General features: G+C 39.9%; 1 protein-coding gene across 1 annotated transcript; it reads right to left on the reverse strand.

The window, feature by feature from the left end:
* Positions 1 to 5,281: 5,281 nt before the first annotated feature.
* On the reverse strand, positions 5,282 to 13,538 carry mis18a (MIS18 kinetochore protein A). Its single transcript, XM_041211771.1, has 5 exons — positions 13,329 to 13,538; positions 11,123 to 11,186; positions 9,077 to 9,199; positions 6,436 to 6,535; positions 5,282 to 5,850 (listed from the first exon to the last, which is right to left on the reverse strand). Exons 1-5 carry the CDS (start codon positions 13,510 to 13,512, stop codon positions 5,770 to 5,772), a joined length of 552 nt encoding a protein of 183 aa, XP_041067705.1. The 5' UTR covers positions 13,513 to 13,538; the 3' UTR covers positions 5,282 to 5,769.
* Positions 13,539 to 14,062: the final 524 nt, after the last annotated feature.

The raw sequence follows: 14,062 nt of genomic DNA on the forward strand, positions 1-14,062 counted from the left end.
CCCCAGGACCTTATATGTTTCAATCAAGTCGCTTCTTACTCTTCTAAAAACTCCAGTGGATACAAGCCCAGACTATCCAGCCTTTCTTCATAAGAAAACCTGTCCATTCCAGGTATTAGTCCAGTAAACCTTCTCTGAACAGCTTCCAATATACTTACATCCTTCCTTAAATAAGGAGACCAATACTGTACACAGTACTCCAGATGTGGTCTCATCAATGCCCTGTATAACTGAAGCATTACCTCTACTTTTGTATTCAATTCCCCTCATAATAAACAATGACATTCTATTAGCTTTCCTCATTACTTGCATCTGTATACTAATCTTTTTCAATTCATGCACGAGGATACCCAAGTTGCTCTACAATCTCTCACCATTTTTATTCTTCCTGCCAAAATGAACAATTTCACATATGCCCACATTATACTCCATTTGCCAGATATTTGCCCACTCACTTAACGTATGTCACCTTGTAGCCTCCTTACGTCCTCTTCCAACTTACTTTCCTACCTATCTTTGGGTCATCAGCAAATTTAGCTTATGTCATGTAAGCAAATTGTACAATAACTGCACCAACATGTAATATTCAGGAAAGTAAAGCTCAACTCAAAAATAAGCTTCAGACACAAAATTAGAATCGAGAGACTAAATCTGCATTCCCAAAACCATGATAATTATGTTCCACAAAATGGAAGAGTTTCAATATAATTGACTCCTTCTGCAAACATTTGGACATCTAAGTGATTGCATTAAATAATCTTGATTCGTCATTGTTCAGGTTATGTTTTAACCTTCACAGAGTTATGAAATGTTTCTTCTATGTAATGGCCCATTATCTATTTTCAGACTTCTCATATCTCAACAATGTCCTTATGATAGCAGGTCTGGCAGCATCAGCGGAGAAGAAAAGAGTTGACGTTTCGAGTCCTCATGACCCTTCGACAGAACTAGGTCTGTCGAAGGGTCATGAGGACTCGAAACGTCAACTCTTTTCTTCTCCACCGATGCTGCCAGACCTGCTGAGTTTTTCCAGGTAATTCTGTTTTTGTTTTGGATTTCCAGCATCTGCAGTTTTTTGTTTTTAACGTCCTTGTGATATTTGAACTTTATTACCAGGATTAGCATAGTCAGTTGTTGGTAAGGAATTGTTATTTCTACTGGTAAAGGACCTTTGGTTCCACACACAGCATTCATATTCCTTCTTTATAGGATATATTACATAATGTTTTAAAGTTCTAAGGTAGTACTAACATGGGGGTTGCGTTGTATGTACTAATTCCATGGCCTATAATTAGCATTGTTAGCATTTATAATTAGCACTGGAATTATGAACTGGTGTATAATTTAGTACTGTGTAATTATATACGTATACATCTCCAGAACACTGCTTGCAACTATAACCCAATCACATCTATAGGTGAAACAGTGCCACTTAACAATAAACCTCACCTATTAAAACATAAAAAGGCAAAGTTCTCCTCCAGGACAGCCCCAGATACAAAAATAAGTTGAGACTAGGACAATAGCACTTCCTACTCTGCTGTTTAAAAAAATAGCACCAATAGAATTTTAAGAAAATAATTAACAAGCAACTACAAAATTCCTAATGGCATTATTTGATAAAAGTTGTTCATTTACGAATCACCTTATATGGCCATCTTTTCAAAAGTCAGCAATCAACAAGGTCCATGCAGCTGAGGTATTGTTGAACAAGGCTGAGTCCACTCAATCAGTATCCTGGGCCATGCAGGGGTCTCAATGTGTCACACTCCAGCCCTAGAGCATAGCAATCATCAGCTAAGACCACACATTTCATGTCTTTTTGCAACCTGCTGTCAATCTCCTATCCTCTTAGGAGAGCTTGGTACTGCTGGATTGGCATAGGATTTACAAATCTCATGTTCTCCCAGGGAATCAGGAACGATCTGCACATTAAGGGAATAAAATCCATTTTGATTGGGCATTTTTGTAACAGTGCCTGAATAGCAACGCACAAAAGACAATTCCTTGAACTGCTTTAGTTGGTAGAAGACTTCAGGATTAGTGCAACTATAGACTGAAATTGATGCATTGTTGGGTGTGGGAAAACATATTAGCCACCAATTATTAAAAACAATTGAACTGCATAAAACAAAACATTTGCTTTATAGGTTATGTATAACAGCACTGTGGGTAGACCCACACCACATGACTGCAGCGGTTCAAGAAGGTAGCTCAACACCACCTTCTCATGGGCAACGAGGGATGGGCAACAAGTGCTGGCCCAGCCAGCGAAGCCCATATCCTATGAATGAATACAAAAGAAAAATAATAATTGGCAAGCAATGAAGTGAAAGTTAACCTAATCACCAATTTTAGTGTTAGGAAGTAGCAGCCACGTGAGTGATGGATGAATCTGGGCCTTTCTTGCAATACTTACTAGTGGCTGGTCTCCAGCTGACAATCATAGAAGCCTGGAAGTAGATTATCATCTTTAAAAAAAAATCAAAATACTGTATGCTCAAAACCTAAAATAATAAAAGAAAATTCTGGAAATACTCGGCAGGTCTGGCAGCATCTGTGGAGAAAGAAACTGAGTTAAAGTTTCAGGTCTGTGATCTTTTATCAGAAAAGTTAGAAATTAACAGGTTTTGAGCAAGTGAAAGCAGTTGGGTGGGGGAAAAGGTGGTGTGGAAGACAATGGGAAAGAGGACAATAGGATAGAGAGGAGAGATTACACAGAAGGTTTCATGATGCAAAACCAAAGGAAATGGTAAGGGCTAAGTGTCAGATGGAGATTTCCCAGGGCCAGTAGAATCCAACCTTTTTCTAAAGGAGCCATTTCCTTATTGTTACCAGTCATAAGGAAATGGTCTTTCAGAATTGTCAGCCCCACATTCTTAGCTACATACAGGAATGCATTAGAGACAAAACTGGTGGAAATGTGAATGGGTTACATAATTTTGATAGTGCCAATATTTTCACTGATGTCAGGGCTGAAGAGGGAGAATGCAAGAAGTGTTGACCCCAAACCTGAATAGCCTCACACAACCATTTAATAAAGCTGCACCTATTATATTTGATAGATTTTTGCATTTATCAGTGCACACCTAACTATAGGAATACCAGTTCAAAGGGCAATTAATTGCAGATATGCATATACAAAACACATTTGGGACTTATTGAATATGATTTATCCAAAAAAGTGGACTTAGCAAAGAAGCTAAGTGCTTCAGCTCCATCTGCTGAATATCAATAAATCACCAGTGATTTTCTGTTTACTATCAGTGCAGCCAGTTAAACTGAAAAATAAAATGATAATTTAGAGGAATAAGGCAATCTACCATCTAACAATATCAAAGTTAGAACATGTGACATCCACGATACCCAGCCAACAGATCAGAGCCATACTCTGAACTAGCCTGCACAGATGCTCCAATACGCAACAACTCAAAAGGTTCTTCCGCAGGCCACAAACTTGTTGGCCCCTTTAAGGTACAATGCCTCTACAGCCACGTAAAAACAATTAAAGCACCCATGCACTTAAATGAAATGGTTGCGCACTGCAAAAAGATAATTAAAAATAATTGCTGGGTCAAAATTTGGAATTCCTCATAAGAACATAAATAGGAACAGTAGACCACTCGGCCCCTCGAGCCTGTTCGTTCCGTCATTCAATAAGATCATGGCTGATCTTGTGTTTTGATTTACGCTTTCCCATCTAACCCTGATAGCCTTTATTCCCTTGCCTAACAAGAATCTACCTCTGCCTTAACACTATTCAGTGACCCCGCCTCCACCACCTTCTGAGGCAGAGAATTCCAAAGTCGCACAATCCTCAGAAAAAAAGTTCTCCTCCAATGTCCTAAAAGGGCGTTCCCAATTTTAAAACAGTGCTCCCTAGTCTGGACTCACCCACAAGAGGAAACGTCCTTTCGACATCCACCTTGTCAAAGCCATACAGGGTCTTGTACACTTCAATCAAATCACCCCTCACTCTTCTAAACTCCAAGCCCAGTCTGTCCAACCTTTCCTCATAAGACAAACCACTCATTCCAGGTATCAATCTAGTAAACCTCCTTTGAACCACCTCCAATGCATTTACATTTTTCCTTAAATAAGGAGACCAAAACTGCACACAGTATGAGGTGCGGTCTCATCAATTTTTATTTTTAAATATATTTTTAGCATTTTGTTTTTGTTTCAGATTTCCAGCATCTGCAGTATTTTGCTTTTATCCTTACTTTTATATTCAATCCCTCTTGTAATAAAGATAGCATTCCATTGGCCTTCATAATTACTTGCTGTACCTGCGTACTAACTTTGTGACTCATGTACTGGAACACTTGGATCCCTCTGCACCTCAGAACTATGCAGCTGTTCTCCATTTAAGTAATACTGTTTTTTTGTTCATCCTGCCAAAGTGAACGACTTCACATTTTCCCACATTAAACTGCATTTGCCAGATCTTTGCCCACTCACCCAACCTATCTATATCCGTCTGCAGCCTCAAGTCCTCTTCACAACATACTTTCCTATCTATCATCTAACATCAATGTGAAAACACAAGGATTGCAGCAGTACAAGGAGTTCTCAGGAGAACTTGGGAGGGACAATAAATATAGTCTTGTCAGTGTCATTCACATCCTAAGATTTTTTTTGAAGATATCACAGCCCTAAAATCAGGGGTTCTTTTCAGAGCTGTGAGCGCACAGGGTACTTCGAATAGTTAGTTTATCACACGCCTATTGATGGGAATCATTTTTTTAAAAAAATAAATTGTTATGGAACACCATCTGGCAGGTGAAAAAAATCTGAGAAGGCAGGTTTTGAACACTAAGTACAATCTATTTTGCCCATACATGGAAAAAAATTAATACTGTTAAAATCAAACAAGAACCGGAGTTATACTTATTTTCGTACTTATGTAGCCAGACTGAGAGTGCCCTCTACAGTTGAAAACAAATGTTTTCATGTAGTACATTGGCAAGCATTTAGTATTGTTGAATGTAGCATTGCGAGTTTACTGCATAATGCACATTGTTTTAATTGCAAAATTGAAAATAACATAGCTAACTTTTTAACAATTTGGCGATCAGTCACATTCTGTACGAAACTTGAATAAAAAACATTTCATTTAACTCCCAGATTACTCGAAATTAAAGACTAATTACAATCAAGGAGTAACCTTGCTTCCAAGAATTGGATTTCAAAATTGTGCCCAATTACCCCTTGAATCAAAAAAAATACAAATACTGTAATGTAGAATATGTGTAATTAAAGAGTAGCTTGCATGGATCAAAACGATTGAAACAGCTTTATTTTTCACAGTAACATGATTACACATTTACAAAACAAAAAACTACATTTAAAACAATTTTATAAAGACATTTTTGGAACAAGATGAAATGGTTAGACTGCCTCTTAAACTTTAAACAGATACAAGATATATATCAACATTTAAAGTTTACTTATGATATAACTTTACAAGAGATAATTTTGATTAACCCCAGGTTTTTAAAACATAGTAGGACCAAGAGTCAAAGTTAAATTCAGCAACTAGTACAATGCATAACATATATAATATTTGACAAACATGAGCCAAGGGTTGTGGCTCTGCAACAAGCAAAACCATCACACCACCACACATCAGTAGAAATAAAGGACTTCCCTAAAGAGAGAGTGTTTGCAACGTATTAATTCTCTAGGCTTGAGCATCTGTTGTCTGCTGAAATCTTCAAAACGTAGCCTCTTCATTAGCATAATTTTGGTATGTAATATTTGTTACAATCATCCCTTATTCTGTAATGATTCTATCTTTTCTTCAACAACAGCAAGTCTTGCAATCATCAGATTCAACACAGTTTGGGACTATTGGAAGGAAAATTTTCACATTAGGGTCATTTCTGAACAGCAATATAACTGGCTAAATGAGATTTGAAAACAAACAATAAGCAGAACAAAAGAATCAGGCAACATTTTTCCCATGGACACTTCAACATCTCTACTAGAAACTGACTGTAAAAGGGCAATGTAATAATTAAGCTCAATGAAAATTTGGTGCATATCTTAAAATGCAAACCTTTGCTTTTTGTACAGTACATGGGATCAGCTATGAGTTTTCCCCAAAGGGAAACCCAGCATTTAGTTTTGTAGGTGATGTATCAAAATAAATTAATAATAGAACAAAAAGCCTTTTGCCCATTTAAACTTTACAGCTGACAAGTTGCAAATTATTAGTGTTCGCAGTTAATGTCTAACAAAGTAAAATACAACTTCCAACTGCATTTTATAGGGCCTGAACTTCAAAACTGTTCTTCAATAATCAAGTACACTATAGTAACTTTTTTCAAATAGCTCATTCTTATAGTCAACCAAAATTTTAGCTCACAAGTCAACAAAGCTAATCTACTGAAGACAACCTTAATTGGAAGATACAAACACAAAAAATGTTACCTTTGCTAATTCTTCAAGGACTTCAGCTTCAGTTTCTAGGACTACTGGCTTTTTTCTCTCATCTATGAATTCTGCATTTGTGGTGGAGCCGAGGACATAGCTAAGCAAACAAACGACCATTTACAATTTGAAAAATAATAGATAAATTAGATAACTGTTTTTAAACATGACATATACTTAGGTTAATACACTCTTAGTAATCACTTTCCAAATCTTGATCAAATTAATAAGGAATGAAACAGTTGTTTTAATCTTTGTTCAAGTGACTAATTTATCTTTTCAGTGCATTTGGTACCTGTGATAGTTTTGGTCCAGCAGTAGCATGGAATCAGGGATGTGTTTAAGAACCAGAGACTCGAGTGTGTACTCTCCTTGACACATCAGCGCAGTGGAGGGAATCTACAACATCTTTCAGACAAAATCTTAAACTATTCATGTCTGACCCTTTAGGCGGGTGTAAAATATCCAATAATATTCAAAAAAGCAGAGGAATTCTCCTGTTCTGGTCAATGTTTCTTAATGCCACCAAAACCACAGATTATATCACTGGTTGAGGGGCTTTTTCTATGCTCATATTGTCTACCATGTTTCCTCACATTACAATTGCAGCATACAGGTGGAGCAAGCAATTAGGAAGGCAAATGGCATGTTGGCCTTTATTGCAAGGGGATTGGAGTACAATAATAAAGAAGTCTTACTACAACTGTACAGGGTTTTGCTGGGACCACATCTGGAATGCTATGTGCAGTTTTGGTCTCCGCAATTAAGAAAGGATATATTTGCCTTGGAGGCAGTACAGCAAAGGTTGTCCTATGATGAGAGGCTGAGTAAATTGGGTTTATATTCTCTGGAATTTAGAAGAAAGGGGAGAAACCTACAAAATCCTGAAGGGATATAGGGCCCTACAGACACAGCGATTGTTTCCGTTGGTTGGGGAAACTAAAATATGGGGGCATATCTTAGAATAAGGAGTGGACCATTTAGGACTGAGATGAGGAGAAATTACTTCACTCAAAGGGTTGTAAACTTTTGAAATTCTCTACTTGAGGGTTGTAAATGCCCCATTGTTGAATACAATTAAGGCTAGGACAGACATATTTTTGTTCTCTCAGGGAATTAAGGGATATAGGGAGTGTGTGGGGAAAATGGAGCTGAAGCCCAAGATCAGCCATGATCGTACTGAATGGCGGAGCTTGCTCAACAGACCACATGGTCTACTCCTGCTCTTATTGCTTGTGTTCTTGAGTAGTTATTTGGCTGGGAGGTGCCTTAGAACAGCCTGCGGATGTGTAGAATCCTGTATAGATGCAAATTATTTCTTTCTTCAAAGTACCACTATTTTATCATCCAATTTCCACTCCTCTTTTACAAGCATTATCACTTGAGGTGTGATATTGTAATAGTACTAACCCTGCTGTACCTGATCCAAGTATCATTTGATTCTTTGACTCTAGAAAAAACTACAGCACAGCCTGATCCATTTTTATTTTATTTTATTTATTTTACATTCACGTGTGTGCAACTTTTAACACAAGCCATTGCACAACAATTAGAATAATTGGAATAAGATTTTCTTTCACTGAAATACCAAGACCATTAGTGTCAATTCTACTGGTGCCTAGTGAGATCAACTAACTCAGTATAGAGCAGGAATTTAACCTAGGATCTCTGGGTCATCATGGTTTAATGCTACATTAGGGAGTGCCCTTTCTTCCCTCCCCATACCTCTTCCTTTTCTCCCCTGCCCCACAGGGTTATCATATTCTTAGTTACACAATTGTTAGGACAAGTTTGATGGTCTCAATGATTAAGCTGAGACACCCGATGATTATTGGCTTGCAAAGTTTATTCTTGCTCATGTTTCACAAGGTGTTTTATTTGGAACCAGTCAGTATGTGAAACATGCTACTAGAAATATTATTGGTCTAATACAACAACTTAAAAGGGTTAAGGAATAAAAGTAAAATACCTGTTCTTAAGGTTTTTGGGTTTAGTTAGATGGATTTTGTCCCTAAAGGAGAATATGTACATTCCATATTAGGCAACCAGAAACTCTGATGAAGAGTCATACGGACTTGAAACGTTAACTCTGTCTTTCTCTCCACAGATGCTGTCAGACCTGCTGAGTTTTTCCAGCAATTTTTGTTTTTGAACCAGAAACTCTACTTATATTTGAATGGATTTTTCAACAGCTTGGTTTTGGGATTCCTGCACACTGCAATGGGGGTTTTCATTTTCATAGCTGACCAAAAAAAGTCGTTTGCATCACATTTATAATTGGTCACCATTTTATGAATTTGGAGTCTACCCAAGATGGACAGTACTGAGGGCAATGTAAACATGTATTTTCTACCTTTAAAAATATTCACATCAATAGATCACACCTGTAAGATACTTCGTATAATTCAGCAACAGTGGCAAAATGCAGCAGTTAGTGGATCTATACTCATAAATGACCACTCATTGGGGCCAATTGGAATTCTCTCTAAATTAACATCAAACTGTTTAAATGTAATATACCTACAAAAGTTGAAGTTGATTTTCCTATTCTGTCAATTTGTCATAATTCTGCATTAGATACATTTCATACACTATGGGCAAGTGGTACATTAGAACCCTGTTTTATAATATACATACTTGCCTTTCAATATAGGCCACAGCCAAGCAATATACATTTCGTTTGTAATCGAGGTGGGCTGGAGTGCATAGGTACATTCTACCCAGTAACAGAGAGCAGCCACTACAGGATAACAACACATAAATGCTGGAAGGAGGGAAAAATAAAGTTACTACAGAAATATGAATTATATAATGAAGTACAAGAAAAGGCCAACTGGTCCATCAAGCCAGTCACATATCATCACGGTGTGACCTCTACGCACCATCTGTCTCACCTGTACCCACATTATCTCCTGGGAAAGGCAAAAAAGAATGCTTACAGTGAATGCACACTCTGAATATGCTGGCAACCTATTCAAGAAGTCGAAGACCCTTTGTGAAAAGTGGTGCCTAACATTTACCTCATTCTTTTCACTTACATCTCCTAGTTCTCCCTAACCTATCTAGCTTGAATAGCCTATTCACATGAATTGACTAATATTTTTACTATTCAAGGCCTCAATCAAATCTCCTTGAAGATTGGGTTTTTATAGAGCTAAACGGTCCAGCTTTCTAAGCCTCCTATCATAAGAGAGGTGCTTTAAACTGGTTATCAACTGAACCCTCTTTTGAATCTTTTCAATGGCACCCATCACCTGCCATACGAGGGGGCCCAAAGTGGGCAGTGTCCTAGAAAGCCATTGTCAAATGACACTGGATAGAAAAACATTAAGTGATTCATTTTGAAGAAAAAAATTAGGATACATACACTAAAAAAAAACAATTAAGTAGAAGGGCAGAAAAGACAGGTTCAGAAATGTAAATTTTTAGAAGTGAGGACACCTGATAAAGCTATTAAGAAGCATTTTGGATTCAAAGTTTGGCAGATGGCGTATAATGCTGGAAAATGTGAACTTGTCCACTTTGGCAGGAAGAACAGAAAAGCAGATTTTTTTAAATGGGGAGAAATTGCAGAACTCTGAGGTACCAAGGGATCTGGGTGTCCTGGTACATGAATCAAAAGCAGTTAGTATGCAGGTACGACAAGTGATTAGGAAGGCAAATGGGATGTTGGTGTTTATTGCAAAGGGAATGGAAAAGAAAAGGTGGAAGGTTTTGCTACAGTTGTTCAGGGCATTGGTGAGGCCACACCTAGAATGCTGTGTCTACTTAGTTAAGAAAGGACATCGCTGCATTGGAAACAGTTCAGAGAATGCTTACTCGACTGATTCTTAAAGGGGTTATCCCATGAGGAAACATTGGAGTTTAGGAGAATGAGAGGTGATCTTATTGAAACATATAAGATCCTGAGGGGCCTTGACAGGGTGGATGCTGAAAGGATGTTTCCCCTGTGGGAGACTAGAACTAGGATATACAGTTGAAAAATAAAGGGTCTCCCATTTAAGACAAAGATAAGGAGACATTTTTTCCCCCTCTCACGAGCGTCACGAGTCTGTGAGTTCCACAAGGAAGAGTTCCTTACCCAGAGAGCGATGATGACAGGGTCATTGAATATCTTTCAAGGCTGAAAAAGGTAGATTCTTGATTGTCAAGGGAAAGGGGGAGGAAGAACAATGGATGCAAGGCCATAATCAGATCAGCCATGATCTTACTGAATGGCAGAGCAGCTTGAGGGGCTGAATGGCCTACTCCTGTTCCTATTCTGTTATGTATAAATGGACATATAATACAAAGCAGAGATAATGCTAATAGTGAGAGCAGCATGCCTCTTCAACCAAACAGAAAAATCCTGAGAGAGACAGAACCAGGAGATACAAGTTTCAATTTTAAATTCAATGTAGAATCATGTACAGAGAAGGAAAGAAAGGTGGGATTAAGAGACAGATGAGGTTGGGGAAAAAAATTTGAAAAAAGGCTATAATAAAATATCCAACAATAATTAAAATCTGAAGGAATGAGACTCCAAACTTCTAGAAGTAAAATTTTAAATGATAGTAAGGTTATTTGACAGTAATTAAGACTCATCATTATGTTATCTAATAAAACAGAATACAAAATAGAATCAAATCTTTCCTCATTTAACTTCAATGACGAGTTCAAAAAGCTGCACTGAATATTACATACTTACCAACCAGACTCATCTGCAGTGTCTATCTTCTGTTCTTTGTCTACTTGGATATTTTTAGTGACACCTATAAAAGGGCAGCAGCTTATTAGTTCAAATGCGGACAACGATCAAAGCACAGCAAACAGCACTGAAGGCCATTTTCTAGGAACACCGTCTGTTCAACTAACTAAATACATGAGTTCAGAACGAGCATATGTATATTCATTCAGTTTGTAAAATCTCACATTTGTAACCCTTGCGTGCAACACTTCAATAACATTGTAGGATATAACCTCCTAACCTTTGAAAAGTTACTCTATGATTCAGACACGAGAATTGCAAGAAATAATGTGAGCACATACAAATACCTAAATTAAATATTAAGCTTTAATAAATTAGACATACAATGTAAAATTCATTCAACTGTGGCTTTTCTTGCACCTACAATAAAGGTTCAAAGCAGGTTCCACAAAACCCAGAGCTAACACAGTCTCTTACAATTTACCTGGTGATACCATGCCCTTACCCAGAAACACAATACCACCAAGCCCTTGATGTATCCAGCAAGCCCTTAATGTTTAAAATGTTTAATGTACCTGTCAATACAATGCCTTTCTTATTCTCTACTCTCTAACACCAGTTGTATGTTTCAAATGAAATATGAATTCTTAGTCTACTCTTAGTCATAAAGATGCTTTAGTCATACAATGCCCAAATTGGTTCTGAGTCAATGATAATATAATCACCCAAGAGGCATTCTGTTCACAATTTTGGTGTCATATTCGACCTCGAAATAAGCATCTGATCACGCATCCGTGCCATCATTAAGACCACCCATTTCCATTTCTTTAACATCGGCTGACCTCCTCACCCACCTCGGCCCTTCTGCTGCTGAGATCCTCATTCATGCCTTTGTTGACTCTACACATGCTATTCCAATGCATACCTGGCTGATCTCCCGCATTGTATCCTGTATAAAACCAAGGTCATCCAAAACCGTACTGTCTGAGTCTCAACTGGTATCATCTCCCGTTTACCTAGCACATCTGTGCTCACTGACCTAAATTGGCTCAGTCTAGCAATATCTTGATTTAAAAAATTTTTACCCTTGTTTTCAAATCCCACCCTGATCTTGCCCCCCTCCCTATCTCTAATCTCCTCCAGCCCAACCCTCCAAGATATCTGCATCTTCTAATTGTGGCCTCTTGTGCATTCCCAATTATAAACTGCTCCACTATTGGTGGCCATGTTTTCAGTTGCCTTGGCCTCAACCTCTGGAAATCACTCCCTACACCTCTCCATGTCTTGATCTCACTTCCATCCCTTAGGACACTCTTTAACACCTACCTCTTTGACCAAGCTTTTGATCATCTGACTCAAGATATCATGTGTCTAGGCATCATATTTTGTTTCACAATGCTCCTGTGAAGCTCCTCTGGTTGTTTGGTTATGTTAAAGGCACTATATAAATATAAGCTGCTGTAACAATGTCAATGTCCTGAGCTATCAGAGACTAGTCATGTCTCTTGGAAGAGTCATACATCAAACGCACCACACCCCTGCCCAGCACACCCCGCCCGAACACCATTCGCCTCCCCTCCAACACCCCAGCACCTTTGCCTGCTCCACCGCCCTCCCCTTTACCCACTCCCCAGCCCCCCGACCCTTTCTCACACCACCGCCCCTTCCACCCCTTTACCCGCCCCCTCTGCCCCTTTACCCGCTCCCTGCCCCTTTACCCACCCCTTTACTCGCTCCTTTACCCACTCTCCCCCGCCCCTTTTACCCACTCCCCCTCCGCCCCTTTTACCCACTCCCCCTCCGCCCCTTTTACCCACTCCCCCTCCACCCCTTTTACCCACTCCCCCTCCACCCCTTTTACCCACTCCCCCTCCGCCCCTTTACCCACTCCCCCGTTCCCCACCCCTTTACCCACTCCCCCGTTCCCCACCCCTTTACCCACTCCTCCGTTCCCCACCCCTTTACCCACTCCCTCCACCCCTTTACCCACTACCCCTCCGCCCCTTTACCCACTCCCCTGCTCCCCGCCCCTTTAACCACTCCCTCCGCCCCTTTACCCACTCCCCTGCTCCCCGCCCCTTTACCCACTCCCCTGCTCCCCGCCCCTTTACCCACTCCCCCCGCCCCTTTACCCACTCCCCTGCACCCCGCCCCTTTACCCACTCCCCCTGCCGCCCCGCCCCCCGGTCGTGTCTCTCTCACTCACGCTTCAAGTAGATCATGTTCTCCTTGGGGTTTGCTCCCACCCAGGCCAGCGAGTCTCCCACCGGGAGCCGACACTGAGAGCACATGAAAACCACCGGCAGATCCGAATCTCCGCTGATAAAAGTGCACGAGTCCTTATTGTCCGCTTCATCATCCGTTAACAGATCCACCGTCACTCCCGCCATCTTTCAAACTGCCAACCAGGCGTGCACTGAGCATGCGCAGGAGCCCGCTTTATAGCGATTTATTGTGCGCGTGCGCAGTCGAGCGCAGGGGTTCTTGCCGATGTTTGCAATGTTTTTTTAAATACAATGGGTGTCCACTCCCACCTTACCCAAAGCCCTGACAAACACCCTTCCAGGGGCAGGGCAACACTAACACAAAACAAATGACCCGGTCAGTGTAATTGTTTTCCTGAATACCATAAAACCAGAATTAATAAGCCATTTCTGTATCACAGTCATACTGTGGTAATTGAGAATGTTCCTTTCCAGGGTGCAAGCCTGGACAAAATTTATGGAGACCCTAGCTGGGCTGCCCAGCAGGGTCTCGTCTCCACCTCCCTGGTTGAGTCCAAAGGAATTCAGAGCACTTGGTTTGGCAACAGCCTCATTGCAGGGGTTGCCAGAAAAATGACACATTTAGACACCAGTCCATTCTTGGGCTCCACTCCAATTTTTTTGTCAGTGTTTACTCTCTTAGCCTTCAACTCCCCTGAGATGCCCACCAGGCAGT

Source organism: Carcharodon carcharias, chromosome 18, assembly GCF_017639515.1.
Source record: "Carcharodon carcharias isolate sCarCar2 chromosome 18, sCarCar2.pri, whole genome shotgun sequence".
Taxonomy (NCBI): domain Eukaryota; kingdom Metazoa; phylum Chordata; class Chondrichthyes; order Lamniformes; family Lamnidae; genus Carcharodon; species Carcharodon carcharias.

What these genes read in the sequence shown, in the direction of transcription:
- mis18a (XM_041211771.1), bottom strand. Translation starts at nt 13,512, where the DNA reads ATGGCGGGAGTGACGGTGGATCTGTTAACGGATGATGAAGCGGACAAT. An exon ending in ACTGCAGATGAGTCTGGTTG is followed by an intron (nt 9,200 to 11,122) that starts GTAAGTATGTAA and finishes CCCTCCTTCCAG; the next exon opens with CATTTATGTGTTGTTATCCT. An exon ending in TCCTTGAAGAATTAGCAAAG is followed by an intron (nt 5,851 to 6,435) that starts GTAACATTTTTT and finishes TCCTTCCAATAG; the next exon opens with TCCCAAACTGTGTTGAATCT.